Source organism: Copidosoma floridanum, unplaced genomic scaffold (genome assembly GCF_036245765.1).
Source record: "Copidosoma floridanum isolate Cflo_tuat_1 unplaced genomic scaffold, Cflo_Japanese_pri ptg000021l, whole genome shotgun sequence".
Taxonomy (NCBI): Eukaryota; Metazoa; Arthropoda; class Insecta; order Hymenoptera; family Encyrtidae; genus Copidosoma; species Copidosoma floridanum.
This window is the reverse complement of record NW_028321898.1, coordinates 31,481,633-31,497,505: the sequence shown is the minus strand read 5'-3', so window position 1 is coordinate 31,497,505 and position 15,873 is coordinate 31,481,633. Positions and strand designations below refer to the sequence as shown.

The window sequence follows — 15,873 nt, the reverse complement described above, 5'->3', positions numbered from 1 at the left end:
GCCTCAATCTTTAATTATTGGCTTTACTTCATTCATATACAAATGTGTACACATTATTACGTTGAATTTCCGTGCTGCGCACTATTATTCAATACACACGTGCTCTAAATTCGTTAAAATTTATTTTACAATGTAAAATATATGTATTATTTCCTATTGAACATGCAAGACATGGCGAAACTCTTATTTACTCCACAACATAAACAAAAATCACTCGTATGTAATTGATATTATAATCATGTGAAATCAATTTTTTGTGCGTGTGCACGAAAATCGGTAATATTACTTAACATCAAGTTTATCATGCCAATGAGTACAATTTTTGTCGCCATAAAGTGACAAAATCATCACAATAAGTAAATCATTTATAATAACTTGTTTATTGGTAAATTTATGTTTGCGAGGATCTTTTTCAAAGCTCACGCCTCGGCTCATGCAAGGCAAGCAGATGTTTGAAATGAAAATGTGATCGAGGTAAGGTTTAATCCTTTTTTCGTTACGAGTATATTATAAAAGGCGCGTCTACTTACACCTCGAAAATAATTAACGTTCATCAATGTATATTGTTTGTTTTTGCTTCTTGATTTTTCTACGTTCCTCATAAAAAAATACTAGATGGTTTACCAAGCAGTTACATATAAAATGATTGTTTTGAGAGTGCAGGTAAGAAATTTCATTTGAAAAATAGTAAAATTTAATGTTGAAAAAAAAATTGTACGGGTTTTTAGGATCTTCAACTTATATTTTTACTGTTAATAAACTTTAAATATCGATAATTTATTTATTTTACGAGAAATAGAACGATATTTCGTTCTACTACCTCTGCGCTCTCGATAGGATGCACACCAGTGCCGAAATCTATTAAATAATAGTTTAGGGTATATTTCGAGCTTTAAAATAGCCTTAAATTTTTGGTTGGCAAAAAAAAACAAATAATCAAATTTTTTGCTCATTTTTTTCCTGAATTGCCACATGAAATAGCGTACACAACTTTATCTCCCTTCATTTTCACTGTGCAGGGTCAGCGAAGAAAAAAAAAAAAGAAAATCATTCCTTAAATGTTAGAGCTGAAAAAACAAGCTCCAAAATTTTTTTTTCACTTAAAAACATTTAGGTTTTTCTATACTATAGGCATATAAACAGTAATATCGTGGAGCTATTTGGTCCAAAGTATTTTTTAAATCGTGGAAAAACTGTACTATCCAAATATACGGAAAATTCAAAAGGAGCCGGGCTGATGGTGGGACGGGTCAATTATCGAATTTTAGGGTGTACGTGGTGAAAATCTTCACTTTTCGCTTTACGGTATACACAGGTATCGACTAACGCTCATGCGAACGAATAATAAATAAAAAAAAAAAAAATTATTACAGTTTTGGTTCCGAGCAACGTTATTTTTCTATTTTTCAACAAATAATCATCTAGCATACCAAATTATAAAAATGCAAATTTGTCGAGACGAAATTACTTGTGTTATTTGAATCCAATTCTTGTTTTTTTTTTTAATTATACACCATAAGATCAGTAATGTATACTTGCACCACCTAAAGATACAAAATTGTTATCACTACCTAATGTAGACACCCCATAGTCGTACACGAAAAAAAAAAAAAAAAAAAAAGTCATAATTACGTGGCACAAAGTAATACAGGATGAGGTATGATCGGTAGCACAAAGCCGCATCACGCTGATGGGGGCAAAGGGGGCTGAGGATTAAACAAGATATATGTATACGCTTAGCGAGCCCGATAAGAGATAAACAAGACCCGAATCGATAACGAGTGATGCTGAACGAAATAATAAAAATAGCGGTAAGATGAGGATGGGCGCGAATATCGGTACACGCGTACTGCATTCTCGCGGGTGTGTAGGCATAAAAAGAGAATGAAAATGAAAAAAAAAAAAGGGTGGCGAGTAGGAAGCAGCGAGGAGACGTGTGTCGATGAGCAGTCACAGGCGCCCGGTGGTGCGAGATCGTGTGCTCAATGTTATTACAAGAGAGTAAGTATACACATACGTGTATACATGTATCAAACGTATACATATATAACAATATCTTATGTGAAAGAATAAGGAGGATATATACATATACATATATATATATATATATATATATATATATATATATATATATATATATATAAAAGGGAGCTGCTGATCCGCATCGAGCGCGTGTGCATCATCACCATAAGAAGAGCACGTCGGGGCGTGTGTGCGTGCCCCATGTAGGTATTATATACATTTATTGGGTAAAATGAGAAAGGTTGATGTGTGCGTGTATACTTGTATGAGTAAAGTAAAGTGAGTATAATACGGGGGGCTGTATGGTGTGTGCGGTGCGTTGCAGTATGGTCGCGTGTGAGAGGCCCAAGTTTCGGCGATTCCCACGCACCGCGGAGTGTATGGAGCAGCCAGCCCCGAGCGAGCGAGCGACAGCAGCCGGCTCTTCCTCCCTCCCTTTTCTTCTCTCTGGCCCCCCCCACCCCCTACGCCGCTTCGACCGCGACTTTTTTTTTTTTTTTCCACTTTTTCTTCGTCTCTTCTTTTACTCGCTTCGCCCCAATATTATGAATGTGTATATGTATATATGCGCTCCACATATGTAATTATTATATATTACGTATATATACACGTGGTTTCGTGGGCTCCTTCAAGTAGACTCATTATTATTAATACTGTATCTGTGTGGACCCACCGAGAATTATTTTATTACCAAATATACTTGGGTTGTTTTTTTTTTTTTTTTTTTTTTTTTACTGCTTACTTTTATTACAGTTATCTCATTGTTGCATATTCTTTAAAATTGGGTGCTTTACTTGAGTTGATATTAGTTTAATCGGTTAAAACGCAAAAATCCATCATAAAGTACCGATCCCACGAACCTTGCAATTATAATGTTGTTTGTGGACCAATGGAAATTTGATTGCACCCGAGAGAGTACAATGCATATATATACGTGTGTACACGCGTCTAAGGGCGGGAGGGAGAGTGAGACGTGGGCGAGTTTTAATTTTCCTCCAAAAGTAAAAGCGACACATATACCATTTTAAGCACTTACAATACGGTAAACACCGCACACGCGTACATGTGTGTATTGTTGTTTTTTTTTTTTTTTTTTTTTTTTTTTTAAGCGCGCGTGCTATTACTTGTACGTGTGTACGCAAGTAGGTATATACACATACGTACATGTGTGGGGCACGGGGTTCATATATATAGGGGGTGGAGCGTATAGCCGCGTGGGAACCTCGACTCGCACGTGCTGCAACGTGCGCCACCTTCCCCCCTTCGTCGTCAGCGTCAATCAACATATATTTCAATATACATATATATGATATGTATACACGTGCGTATTATATTCCAAGCGGCAACCCTTAGTCCCTTATATATATACCATCCCTCCGTGAATCCTTCATAATAATGGGTATCGTCTTATTCTCTAACTTATAATGTATGCAGCGCGCGCGTCTGTGTATATACACCTTCTTCCTCCGCCGCTCCATTCATTCTCTCTCTATTTCTTGCTCTTCTTTTTTTTTTTTTCCTGCCTCGCATGGTTTTTCTATCGTATACCGGGATGACCTTGCACGAAAAAGCCTCCGAACGAACGGGGAAAATTTCGAGGAAATGGTAGGAAAACCTGTAAGGAAAAAAAAATAACTGAACGTGCACGGCACCGTGGAAATTCCTTACAAAGGAGACCAATTTTTCCAATACCGGTTTTTTTTTTTTTTCTTTCTTTCTTGGAAAGGGTGCGGTTTTTCGTAAATTTCTTTTGTTCAGCAAGAGGCTCGCCACGGACAGAGGAAACTTGCTCACTTATTTGATTCGATTTTCGTTTTCTTTGTAACAGGGGTCGTTTTCTAGTTAATTTTCGCTCTTTAGCCCGAGTGTCTCGGTTGTTCCAAACAAATCTGTTTTTCAACTTATTGTTCGAAATTTGATCGATCGATACTTTTTGTTGAAAGTACCAGCACAATCGAACAGTTACGGTGCGTCATTGTACAACTTGTAAATGAAATAAAAAGCGTACCATATCTATGAAAAATCTTGGGCACAATTATTTTAAATACTTGATGGATAATCTGAACAAAATGTATGTTATTCCTCCATACTCACAATACAATACCGAAAACAATTTTTTTATTTCAGCAAATGAGTGTAATACATTTTTGGATACTAAGGTTATTGCCATAAGTACTTGAAATCAAACATTTTAAATCTTTTTCAAATACTTTAATTAATTTCTTTATTCCTTTCGATTGTACTGTAGTATATTGTTTTCGCGCTGTAAAAAGTTTTACATCAAGCAACGTGTTGTGAGTAGTTATCGAGGAAATTATTTTTTTAGCATGAATGATGCATTACATATTTAGCAAAAAAAATATTTTTCAAAAATGCATTGAAAAAGCAACCGTGTCCACGTCTGCACACGAAAATATCTACTTAGCACTACAGTCATGCACTATAGCAATGAATGGTAATATAAACTTGCAAGTTCCATTCTATTTATTTGTAGTCTATGTGTATATATATTTGTTGACTGGTGTGTAAATTAGTTATTTTAAAATTATATTGATGTACACTTTTAGGGCTATTATCCGACAATAGATTGAAAAAAAAAAAAAAAAAATACTTAAGATTATATGAATACTGTACCCTACGACTGGTAATCTTCAGTGCCACTGAATCCATTTTTAACCAGTACGCGGAGACACAAGTACTTGATACGTATTATTATGACTTTTACCCCAGTTTCAGGAAAGTTTAACTGTAAAAATTCCTGCCCATTACAATCCCAACATGACCGTATATACTTTTATACCGTATTTCATATTTCCTCCCCTTATAGCACACACTTTACCCTAATTCAGCGTTAGGATTTAATCATCCCTTAATTTTTCCTCTTCTTCTTTTGTTCGCGCTTCTTTACACCTGACGATGGATAAAAAAGACAAAAAAAAAAAAAATCGTACGATATTCGTAGCCGAGTTGCATCAGCCAAACAGGTCCAAACAAGTTGTAGGTAGTACACAACAATACTTATAACCGAACAAACGAAAGGAAAGCACGCATCGTGGTGGGGGGAGTGGCATGACAAGTGTGTCTGAGACGAGAGAGAGAGAGATGATCCCGAACCCCGTGAATATACGGTACAGCCGCAGGGGGGTGGTGTGTACAAGAGCAGTAAGGGGAGAAAAAAAAAGAATCGGCATCTGCACGGTAAAATCCGATGGAATGCACTTTGCAGTATATTTCGCACTTAGGGGGAGAGAGAAGAGAAGCAGGTAAAAACGGGGAGGAAAAAAAAAAAATCCATCTCCGAGCTATTGGAAATAGGGGGTGGCGACAATGGCTAACTATACCGTAAGTATGTATACCCACGTGTTGTACAATAGCCCCCGTCACACCTATGTATATACACCCATAAGGTTATAGGAGATCAGGTATTCAACGATGGGCTCATAGAGGTCCTATAACAGGGGGGAAGTGCATATGTATGGGGGCGCAACAAAGGGGGACCACGAAACAGGTCCGAGCACGCATCGAGTGAAAAAAAAAAAAAAAAAAAAAAAAAAATAGATGGGTATCTACTTATATACGGAGGAAAATCTATTTTTCGTTTGCATCGTCTTAGGGTGCACCCAACAAAACACGTATCCTTTCGTAGGATTACGGAGTGCTCGGACACACACACACAATGCTCCAGTTATGCATTGTACCAAATCGGGGAGATTCTTTCCCCATCGGGGGAGGAGAAAGGAAAAAAAATAAAAAAAGAAGAAGGGCCTATACTTACCCGCTCGAGGGGGAAGAGAGGGCGAGCTGAAAAAAAAAAAAAAGAAATAAAGCGTGAAGGAGAAGAAGAAGAAGAAGAAGAGACAAATAGGAGGTGGAGGAGGAGGAGGAGGAACCCCAAGAGCATACATATACGGGTGGTGCGGCTTCGCGAGATTCGTTCCCAGGCTTTCTTAACATGCGTGAGCGCAGAGAAAAAGAGAGAGGGCATCTGTGGACGGCGGAGTGCTCCTTGGAACAGGGGGCGGGGGTGGTGGGAATCCGCGCGCAGCTGCAGCTGCTCCGAGCAAGTCCCTGCCTGCTCTCTCGGGGCCGAGGTGGGGGTGAACCCAAGGCGGCGACTCGGCCCTATAAAAGCCCCAGCCCCCCCGACTGGCCGTCACAACTCCACGAGTTCCCGCACGAGTCGCACCATATACATATTGTGCTCTTGCTCCGCGCTTTCAAACCCATATATTATACCTATTCACACGTACCACTTGCAAGTGTCCACGGTATAATATACATATACATACATACCGATCAACGCGAGTGATTCTGCGTGATTATAGTGAATTATCATTTTGCGTGTCAACTCCAGTGTGTATACACACGGGGCAACAAAGTGCTACAAGGGATATTAAAACACATCAGTGCAGCAGCCAAGTACGCGCAGACCGTGTGCGTTTTGTCACCTCGTATTACAGTTTTTGCACGAGTCGATAAAATGATGCTGAAAAAGGCACTGGCCAGTTCCGGCAAGAAGCTCATCAAGGTGTGTACACGTTTTGTTTTTTTTAAACTATACGACATTGCCACCCGCATCATTAGAGGGTGTATATAACGGAATATTGTATCTCTAATGGGTGAATTTTGTCCTTCCAGGTGATAAAGAGCGTGTCGCGAGCGAGGCTTAACAGCAAGTTGGAGCAGCTCGAGGAGCAGCGCCGGCGGATCCAGGCGCAGAGGCTCCAGTGGCTCAAGGAGCAGCAGCTCGTCGAGTCGGACCTCGTCCTCCAGTGGACCCGACTCGGCTTCGACTACCTCGCCCCGGCGCCAGCCACTACCAACGTCCCGTCGCAAACGATGGCTTTCAACGGCGTCGACGACGAGGCGTGCTGTTGTTGCTGCTGCTGCTGCGAGTTGGGGTGCGACGAGCGGGACGAGAACCAGCGCAACGAGAACCTCGAGAACGAGATGTTGCACTAGGAAAGGGGGTCACCTCCAACGCGTTCACCCACGCCTGTCGACTCGAGGAGTACTCGTACCTATCTTTACACATTGACGCGCTTCATTGATCTCGTTCCTAATAACATGTGCGTAACTATATTGGCGTGCAAAGTGCATTGCACCCGCAGAGGTATACTTATAGTTATATTTATATATTTATGTTACTCGATGAGCGATGTTGACTCGAGGCAAACATGTGATAAGAGTACGTCCAAGCATCACGCTCGTTGCCATTGTCGTTGCTCTTTTTGCTACAAAAGTTGTGAGTGGAAAAAAAAAAAAAAAAAACAATCCACCTAGTGCCGGTGTATATATAATCGCGCTCACTTGCCGGACAACGTCGATTTCCGAGCTTTACAACTTCCGAAAGAAAAGAAAATCAACGTCTTCCTACCGATTTAGTTTTAATTAGGTTTTAGTTTGTGTTTTTACTTGGCTTGTCGATCATTTTGTGTATGATTGTCATGCGTGGCTGCGACCAACGAGTACAAAAATTTATTAAAATCTCCATCAACTTCCACGCAGAGAAATCAAATTTTTTTTTTTTTTTTGCCATAACAAAGCCATTTAGCGAGTAATTTAATGTTATCGTGTATCGCAGTGTGCGCATACGTAGGGTATAATCAAACTGAAAATGTGATATAATGTTATTTAACGTATACTTAATTTATTGTTCACGACAATTATCTGTAATTTGCATTCCCGCAATCATTATTTTCACCTAAAGTGATTTTCGCGTATCATCTGTCAACATCGTGTGACATACCTGAACGTCACGATTATTTTTACGACGACGAAAATATTGTAACAGAGGGAGATGCGTCTCTTTCGGATATATAGGGTATATGTAAGCGTAAAGTGATAACCGTACAAAAATTCACCTGTACATAAGAAACCTAATTATGAAGTGTGTACAGAAATCATAAATGAGCTATATCACTCTGATGCCTGTGATATGTTTAACCAGTATCCAATACTATATTTTAATCAATAAATTAAATTATTCTTCAGTAAAAACATACGTCTTGATTCATCCATGACCTCCACATACCCAATAGCTATGTAAAAGAATTATAGCACTGATAAATCAATTTCATTATCGATTGGACATTCCACTTGAGAGAAAAAAGACAATTTTTCTTTGCTACGTAAAGGGGGTACTTTACGATATAAAAAGGGGCCATTCGATTTATCATGAAAAAAAGAATCACCTACAGACACTTGGGGGAAAAAATCGGTGTCAATACCATCTGAAAATTGGGGGATTGAAGAGATGGTAGCCTTTACGAATATAAGAAGGAAATGCAGAGTCTCCCGCGTAAAAGTAAAAACGTGCCAAAGCTTGTGTGACCAATTTTTTTTTTTGGACTCATTTGAAAGTTGAAAATAAATTGCGACCTTTTTTTGTCTCCTTTCGCCCAAATATTCGTATACATCCCCTTTAATATCGTAAATCTTGAATATATACGATAAACGTATACGCATATTATTCGCACGTATAGTGGTGCCTCGAGAAAAAAAAATTAGTGGGTAGAAAAAAATAGCACGCGTTCAATTACTCGTGTTATAAGTATACCGGTTTGTAAAGAGAGTAATTATTTATTTTATTTTTTTTTGTAAAGAAAATAACTCATTAGCCGAAAACACGAAACAACCAAAGTCTTTTGTCATATTTTGTGTGACCAGCATCCCCCGGTAGATTATTACAGTTACTATAAAGGAAGTTTATGACCATTAAAAAATAACGAAGCCGAAACTTGGAGCTATACATATGTTTTGAACAGAAAAAAAAATTCTTGACCAAATTAACGAGATTATTTTTGAAAAGACAAAGGTTTGAGGAATACAAGAGTGCGAAAAAATGATGGATATTTCCATAAATACACAATAACCGCGTAAGTCCTCTATTCAGTCTCGCAACAATAGGGACTATCCGGTCTTTCTTGCAACAGACAATGAAGGGGTAAAATAAAGGGGAAAAAAAATAATTTGTATGCTTCTCAAAGTTTTTTTTTTATTGAAAAATTTGCATTGTAAAAATAGTAATCTCTTGTTTTGTTTTTTTACAAATTTTTTTTTTTTTTTTTTTTTTTTCTCAAGTCGTTTCACGCCAGACTTCTATGCTCTCACACGCATAGTGTGTGTACAATGCAGAAATGGTTTTCACTATGTACACGGAGGTAGAATAAATAAATAAATATATAAATAAACACTCGACGGTAAAATAATTTAAAATTCATGTGTAAATCAAAAGTAAACAACAGTAAGTTGGTAAAAATAATAATAATAAATACGCTGCCCACTGACTTGGTGTATTACACAATCATACACATATAAAATTTTTCTCGATCTCATTTTCTCCCTTGTACAAGTAGGTAGGACGTCCCTATCGCCGTACTTACTACCGGTACAAGAAAAAAAAAAAAAAAAAAAAAAAAAAAAAGAAACATAATAAATACTTATCTTATTCACAATGTTATATATGTACAAAAGACATTTTTCGTTATTTACACTATCTACAGCACACAATATCCGTCGAGACATAGCCGTATACGTTCTACACAATAAATATAATAATAATAAAATCTAGTAATTATGATACATAGGAAAAAAAAAAAAAAAAAAAAAACACTACAAATAATGTTCTTGATCATCGGTACAATATGACTAAAATCTTATGTAAGGTACACGAATGTTGACTATGTTGCGCTATCACAACCAGAGTAGAGCCGAAGGAAGGGAAAAAAAAAAAGTAAAGTAAAGGAAGAATCCACCGTCATCTGGATCGAGAGGACTTGGGAGGGCACAGCGCACGATGCGATATTTGGCATGTATACACGCGCTCGGTCCAGCGCGTGCATGTATATATATATAAATATATATAGTAATAATAATAAATAGGTATGTCGTGTCGAGTCGACTAGTCTGCAGCAAAAAAAAAAAAAAAAAAAAAAAGAGTCGAATGTACAAGCAAAATACCCAACGAACGAACGAACGAGGGGTTGACGAGAAAAAACGCGAGTCAGTAGGCGAGCTCGGCGCCCCAGGGCCTGTAGGGTTTGCCGTGCTGTTGTTGCCCGTACTGGGCCGGATACTGGGCCGAGTACTGGGCAGGGGGCCAGGGCGCGGCCAAAGGACCGGCCGGGCCTATCTCCGTTCCCGGTGGGTACGGGCTCTGGTGGTGCTGGCCGTGGATATGATGAGGCGCGTGGGGGTGCTGCTGGGACTGCGGTGGGGGTGGCGGGGGCTGTTGTTGCTGTTGCTCAGCCGCGCGCTGAAAGCTCTGCAGGTGCGAGAGCAGCCGCAAGCGCAGCGGGTTACGCTCGTCGAAGCCCTCCATCGTGACCAGGTAGCGGCCAACCTCGGCTGCGCACTCGCCCCAACCGACCGCGTGGTAATCCATGGCCAGTTTGCTGCTGTCGTAACCCTCGACTCCTGAAACAACGGCAAAAAAACCACACGTATGATATTTTACTTTCTTCATCTTCATTTTTTTTTTTTTTTTTTTGTTTTTCTTTTTCTTTTTCATCTCGCGTATATTTATATTATTTAATATACATGTGTTAAGTACACGTTGTCCCAAGCGCGCCCTGAACATATATACCCTATAATATATATAATGTCCGTGCACGTGTGTATAGATTTACCCGCGCTCCTTTTCCCACACAAGGCAAGGTAATCACAGCGGCAGCATAAGGAGCACGCGAGGAGCTTTGGGAGGAATTTAAGAAGACGAGACCGTATACCCATATATACATGAGGTGGGTATTGAGAAGACGGCAGGTGCGCGCTCGAGGCCGAGTCTGTCGATGCTGTGCACACACACACACACACATCAGGCAGGTAGCGTGGGAACGTTGCTCCGAATATATTATGTATCCCGGAGCCGAACGCCCCCCCAGTCGTACCCCTCCCGCCTCGTTCATTAATGGGCCTTTTGCCGCCCCTTCGTCCCTCCCCTATACAGCTTGCTGCGCCCATCATCGCTTTTGTACGGCACCACACCATCTACAATTTTCCACTTTGTGTGTCCAGTTTCTCTGCGGCTCACACAAGTATATATGTATATATATACACGTATGTTTTTCTTGGGTCTCCTCCATTATAATGGTGTGTATCCTCTACGCACGCATAAACCAAGTACAATTATAAATTGGTGGGTTTCGGTGTCCGACCCGATCCGGCGGTGGAGGAGATCGGATCTATCATGTGGAAAAGCTTTTCAGTAAGAAAATACTTTAATGATACCCGAGTTAATTCATCCAAAGTAGGTGTATGTACAAAATTGCAGGGTGTGGAAATTTCTTATGGTAACGAATCTTAAGAAAAATCGGTAGATTTTTACCCCAAAAATCGGTAAAAGTGACACATTGACTTTTTAAACATAATTTCCTTAATTAATTACGTACCGATATCATATACCGATCGCTTTACTTTAATGAAAATTGCAGTGACCTAATTTGCAGAGTTACCGCAATCATCACAAATTCAGCTTGTACGAATAAATATATAGTTAAGTACATAATATAGGTGTACTTGAATTACAACACGCCGCCCCCACGTGCACCGCTAATCGCTAATAGGGCGATCGGTATACATACACACCCTACATATATGTGTGTATACGGTGACGAGAGCAAAATATAATGATTGGTGAAGAGCGTAAGTAGTAAGTCGAGTAGGACGATCGGTGTATGGGTGTACGGTGAATGGTGGTCGGTCGGGCAGTAAATGGGGAGGAAAAAAAAAAAAAAAAAAAAAAAAGAAGAAGAAGAAAGAATAAATACCACGTGGGTATATAATGTGTGTATACACGCACGGTTATACTTAATAAGGGCAGGGAAGGAGGGAGGCAGGCGTGTATATAGTTGTATATGCATGCAGGGGTGCCGAGAAAGAGAGAGAGAGCTTTCCCACAGTGGGGCACATCTGTCCGACGACGGCGAAGTATAGGTATAGGTAGGCATACGTGCTGGCCGTCGTGGTCGCGTCATCCCTCCATACCCCACATATACATATATACACATAGCCCTGGACTGCATTTTACTACTGTAAAAAATGTATAAGATCATCGGCAGCATCAGCGACACTTGCGACGCGTATATATATATATATATATATACTTATATGTGTAAGGCTGTTCGGATTGGGCTGTATATACCCTGAAAGGAGGAGAGACTCTCCCCTGTCGTGCAATTGGTCAAAAAGAGCGAGCGCGCAGCCGGTGTTCAAAACCCCGAGCGCGAGGGCTGAAATCGTGGGAACGCCACGGCTGTATATATATACGCGCGGGCATATAGGTATACGTATACACGTCATGCGGACGAGGACGGACGGCCCAAGCGGAGCGAAGGAAGAGTTTTTATTGACTTCCTGATGCGGTGGTTCCCACAGATCATGTATATACATATATCGGCACTTTCATACGCACGGGGACCCGCTGCTGCACACACGTGCGTGTATATCCCTCGTCGCGCGCGCTCACCTGCTCCTCTTCCTACCTACGCCTTTTTACCTCGTTCTTTTTCTTCTCCTCCTCCTCCTGCTTCTCTTGGTACTTTTTTTCTTTTTTTTTTTCTTCTCTTTTTTCCCTCCGCTCGAGTGTCTATATTATCGGCGCACTGGTATTGGTGACCATCCACCAACCCGCCTGTTTTCATACTCGTATTTGTATATTATACACGCAGAGTTCACTTACACTTTTGTACACATGTTATACGCACACGAGACTTTTTTTTTTTTTTTTTTTTTTTTTTTTTTTTTTTTTTTTCCATTCGTAATACATAAGTACGTATACCGGTGTACCCTCTTTTAGCATACACGCACGTGCTTGATTTTGCGCGCCTTGAAAAGTATATACGTATATGGTAGGTACGTATGAATGATCTGTCCCTCTTTTTTATCCCTCGGACGGCTATCTTGCAAACCGATATCATCTCTGTCGCAATTATCACGCGATTGATCCATGAAACGATTACCGATCTTTTTTTTTTTTTTTTTTTCTTGTTTTTTTCATAATAACCGAACGATACGACGGGACATTACTCGATTAGCATACATTATACGTGTATAAGTACATGTAATACTATACGGTGGGAGGGAGAACACGTGGAAAAAGAAGGAAGCGGGCTCGATTAGCTCCGACGTGACGCGTCAAAAATTTTACTCTCTCACGCTTGGTACCTATATACAGATGCGCGTATATGATACTCAAATGTATATAGCCGGCCAACAGGTGTTCATCGCGCCCTACGATTCACACCGATTTTTTTTCTCTCTCCCTCCCTCTCTGCCCCAACCCTTTGTCCCCTGTTGGTAAACAAGGCAAGGCGATCCAGTTTGTCACTGATTTATACGCGAGATCGGTTCCCCTTGTTTTTATTGCTATTTTTGCCCTCCCGTCCAATAGAATTAATTTAACAAGAGCGTAATTAACAACAATTGTAAGATGCCGATATTTTCAGAAAAAAAACAAAAAAAAAACTATTTTCTCCCCTGTACAGTTTTTGCGCTTAAAAACCGCTGTATAATGAATGTTGTTGAAAAAGCATAAAACGTAAGAAAAGAACGGAGAAAAGATGAAAAAAAAAAAATAATAATAATAATAATAATAATAATAATAATTTGAATTTACCTTTGTTTTTCAGCGTCCTGAGGTGTTCGACGGTGAGTTGTAGGATCTCGGCTTTTTCGAGCTTTCCGCTGTGGGGATCGCGCGCCGCCGCGGGCACGAGCCGTCGCAGCTCGCCGAGCGACGCGTTGATCCGATCCCGGCGTTTTTTCTCGATCATGCCTCTGCGCCTCTTGCGCGACGTGTGCTGGCACGAATCCCCGCCCGGGGAGTTGCACCTACGGACACACGCGGGACAGACAGGTATGAGCTTTCGAGCTTTTTTTTTTTTTTTTCTTTCATTTCGCTGCTTACGATTTTGATCACGGCAAACAATTCACAAGTTACCGATTCCCAAAAAAACAGAAGTTTTATAGAAAATTGTACGAAAATAATTTGACCAGTTTATTATACCATTAGTACAGGCAAATTATTGACAAAAGAATCCCTTTCGGAAATACACTTCAACAAGTACACGATAAACTTTCACTACTAATTTACAAAGTACAACAGTATAATATATCCACTGATGAGTTAAATGACCGATTCTCCAAAGTGCATGTATAAAAGCTCCAATCCTTATTACGGTGGGTGTTTTTATGTTTTCATGCTAAAACTTTAACCACACCTAAATATTATAGTACTTGATTTATTCTTATACATTTTTTTAGGCACATTTCGCACATGTTTTTTCGAATCGAGAATCGGTACAACAAATCGCACGGCAAATTGTATTAGCCAAAACAAAACGCGACACCTCTATCATTGAAAATTGAATCACAAAAAAAAAAAAAAAAAAAAAATGCGGTCGCGCTTGCAAGCTCTTGGATCGCGCGCGGTAAAGTAAGTGCATATTTATATAATAGTAAAGGTACTCACGGCTCCTTGCCGCTCTCCTCGGAAAACACGTCGTCGCAGTCCGAGTCGCTCATGGGCCTCTTGACACTCGAACGCTGGTGATGATGCTGATGCTGCTGACTGGGACTAGTATCCTGGGTAACGACATTTGATTGTTGCTGCTGGTGCTCCTGTTGCTCATGCGGGTAGCCGTGACTCGAGGGCGCACCGGCACCGGCCGCCCCTGCCGAGGACGACGTCGACGACGACGAGGAGGACGCGACCGGCGAGGAGGACGACGAAGACACCACGGCCGGGGGCAACGCGAGCGGGTGCAACGGCGGCGGCGGCGGTGGCGGCAGGTAATGCTGATGAGCCGCCCAGTGGTGATGGTGATTATGCAACGGTGGACCCAACTGTTGTTGTTGTTGTTGTTGTTGCTGTTGTTGTTGTTGTTGGGGGTGGTGGTGGTGGTGTTGTTGTTGTTGTTGCTGCTGGTGGTGCAATTGGGGGGGTCCGGAGCTTGCGACACTGACACTCGTGGCGATGGCACCAGCCGCGGCGGAGGAAGACGACGAGGAGGAGGAGGAGGAGGATGAGAGCAAAGTCCCGGTGACGGCATCCTCGGGTGGGCCGAGTTGAACCACGCGCTCGACGACCCGCCACATCGGAGGCCAAGGCTCGGGTCGCACGTGTCCACTTGTCATAATGTTATGTCCTCGGGAAGCGCAATCCGTAAACTGTATAGAGAAAGAGAGAGAGAGGAGGAGGAGAGACACGCACTGTAACGTATACTTATAATTGCACACCGCGTGGCGCGAGGGTTTATCGAGAGAGTGTACGGGGCTGATAACTGCGCGTCCACGTGTCGGCGGCCGCTATCTCGCGAGCCGCAAGCTCTCGCCCGCGGAGGTGAGAGCGCGTGTGCGTTCTGGTCGCGTGTCGGGCGACGTATGCCGGTCGTGTGTGCGCGCGTGAACGGCCAAAGTCGCGACGGCGGCGGCAACACACGAGGACCGCCGGCCGGCACACGACCCCCCTACTTCTTTCTTTCTTTCTTTCATTGCCCCAATGTACTGTTTCGTGTACGTACCTATATATACTGCACATCACAATGATGACGCTGGTGGTGGTGGTGGTGGTGGTGCAGAGCTACAAAGGGAGGGAGGGAGGTAGGCTACATCCACCCCTTGGGCCGCTACTCCGCTATCGCAGCGTGGGAACTGCTTCTTACCCCGTGCTCTCACCCTCTCTCCGCCGCTTGTGTTGTTGTCGTCTCTGCACGCTCCTCGGGCTCTTTATCGCTGGTTCCGATCGTACGGCTCTCCCCGTTACATCACATGTACATATATATTAAGTATACAAGGTAGCCGTCTTTCTCTCTCTGTACACACACGCACATTGGTGTTTTGGTATACAGT

At 41.6% G+C, this 15,873-nt stretch overlaps 1 protein-coding gene across 1 annotated transcript; it reads right to left on the bottom strand.

Annotated features, from left to right (window-relative positions):
• Positions 1-10,027: 10,027 nt before the first annotated feature.
• Positions 10,028-15,159, bottom strand: Hey (Hairy/E(spl)-related with YRPW motif). Its single transcript, XM_089594865.1, has 4 exons — positions 14,989-15,159; positions 14,495-14,868; positions 13,640-13,854; positions 10,028-10,440 (listed from the first exon to the last, which is right to left on the bottom strand). Exons 1-4 carry the CDS (start codon positions 15,157-15,159, stop codon positions 10,028-10,030), a joined length of 1,173 nt encoding a protein of 390 aa, XP_089450991.1.
• Between the last annotated feature and the right edge of the window lie 714 nt (positions 15,160-15,873).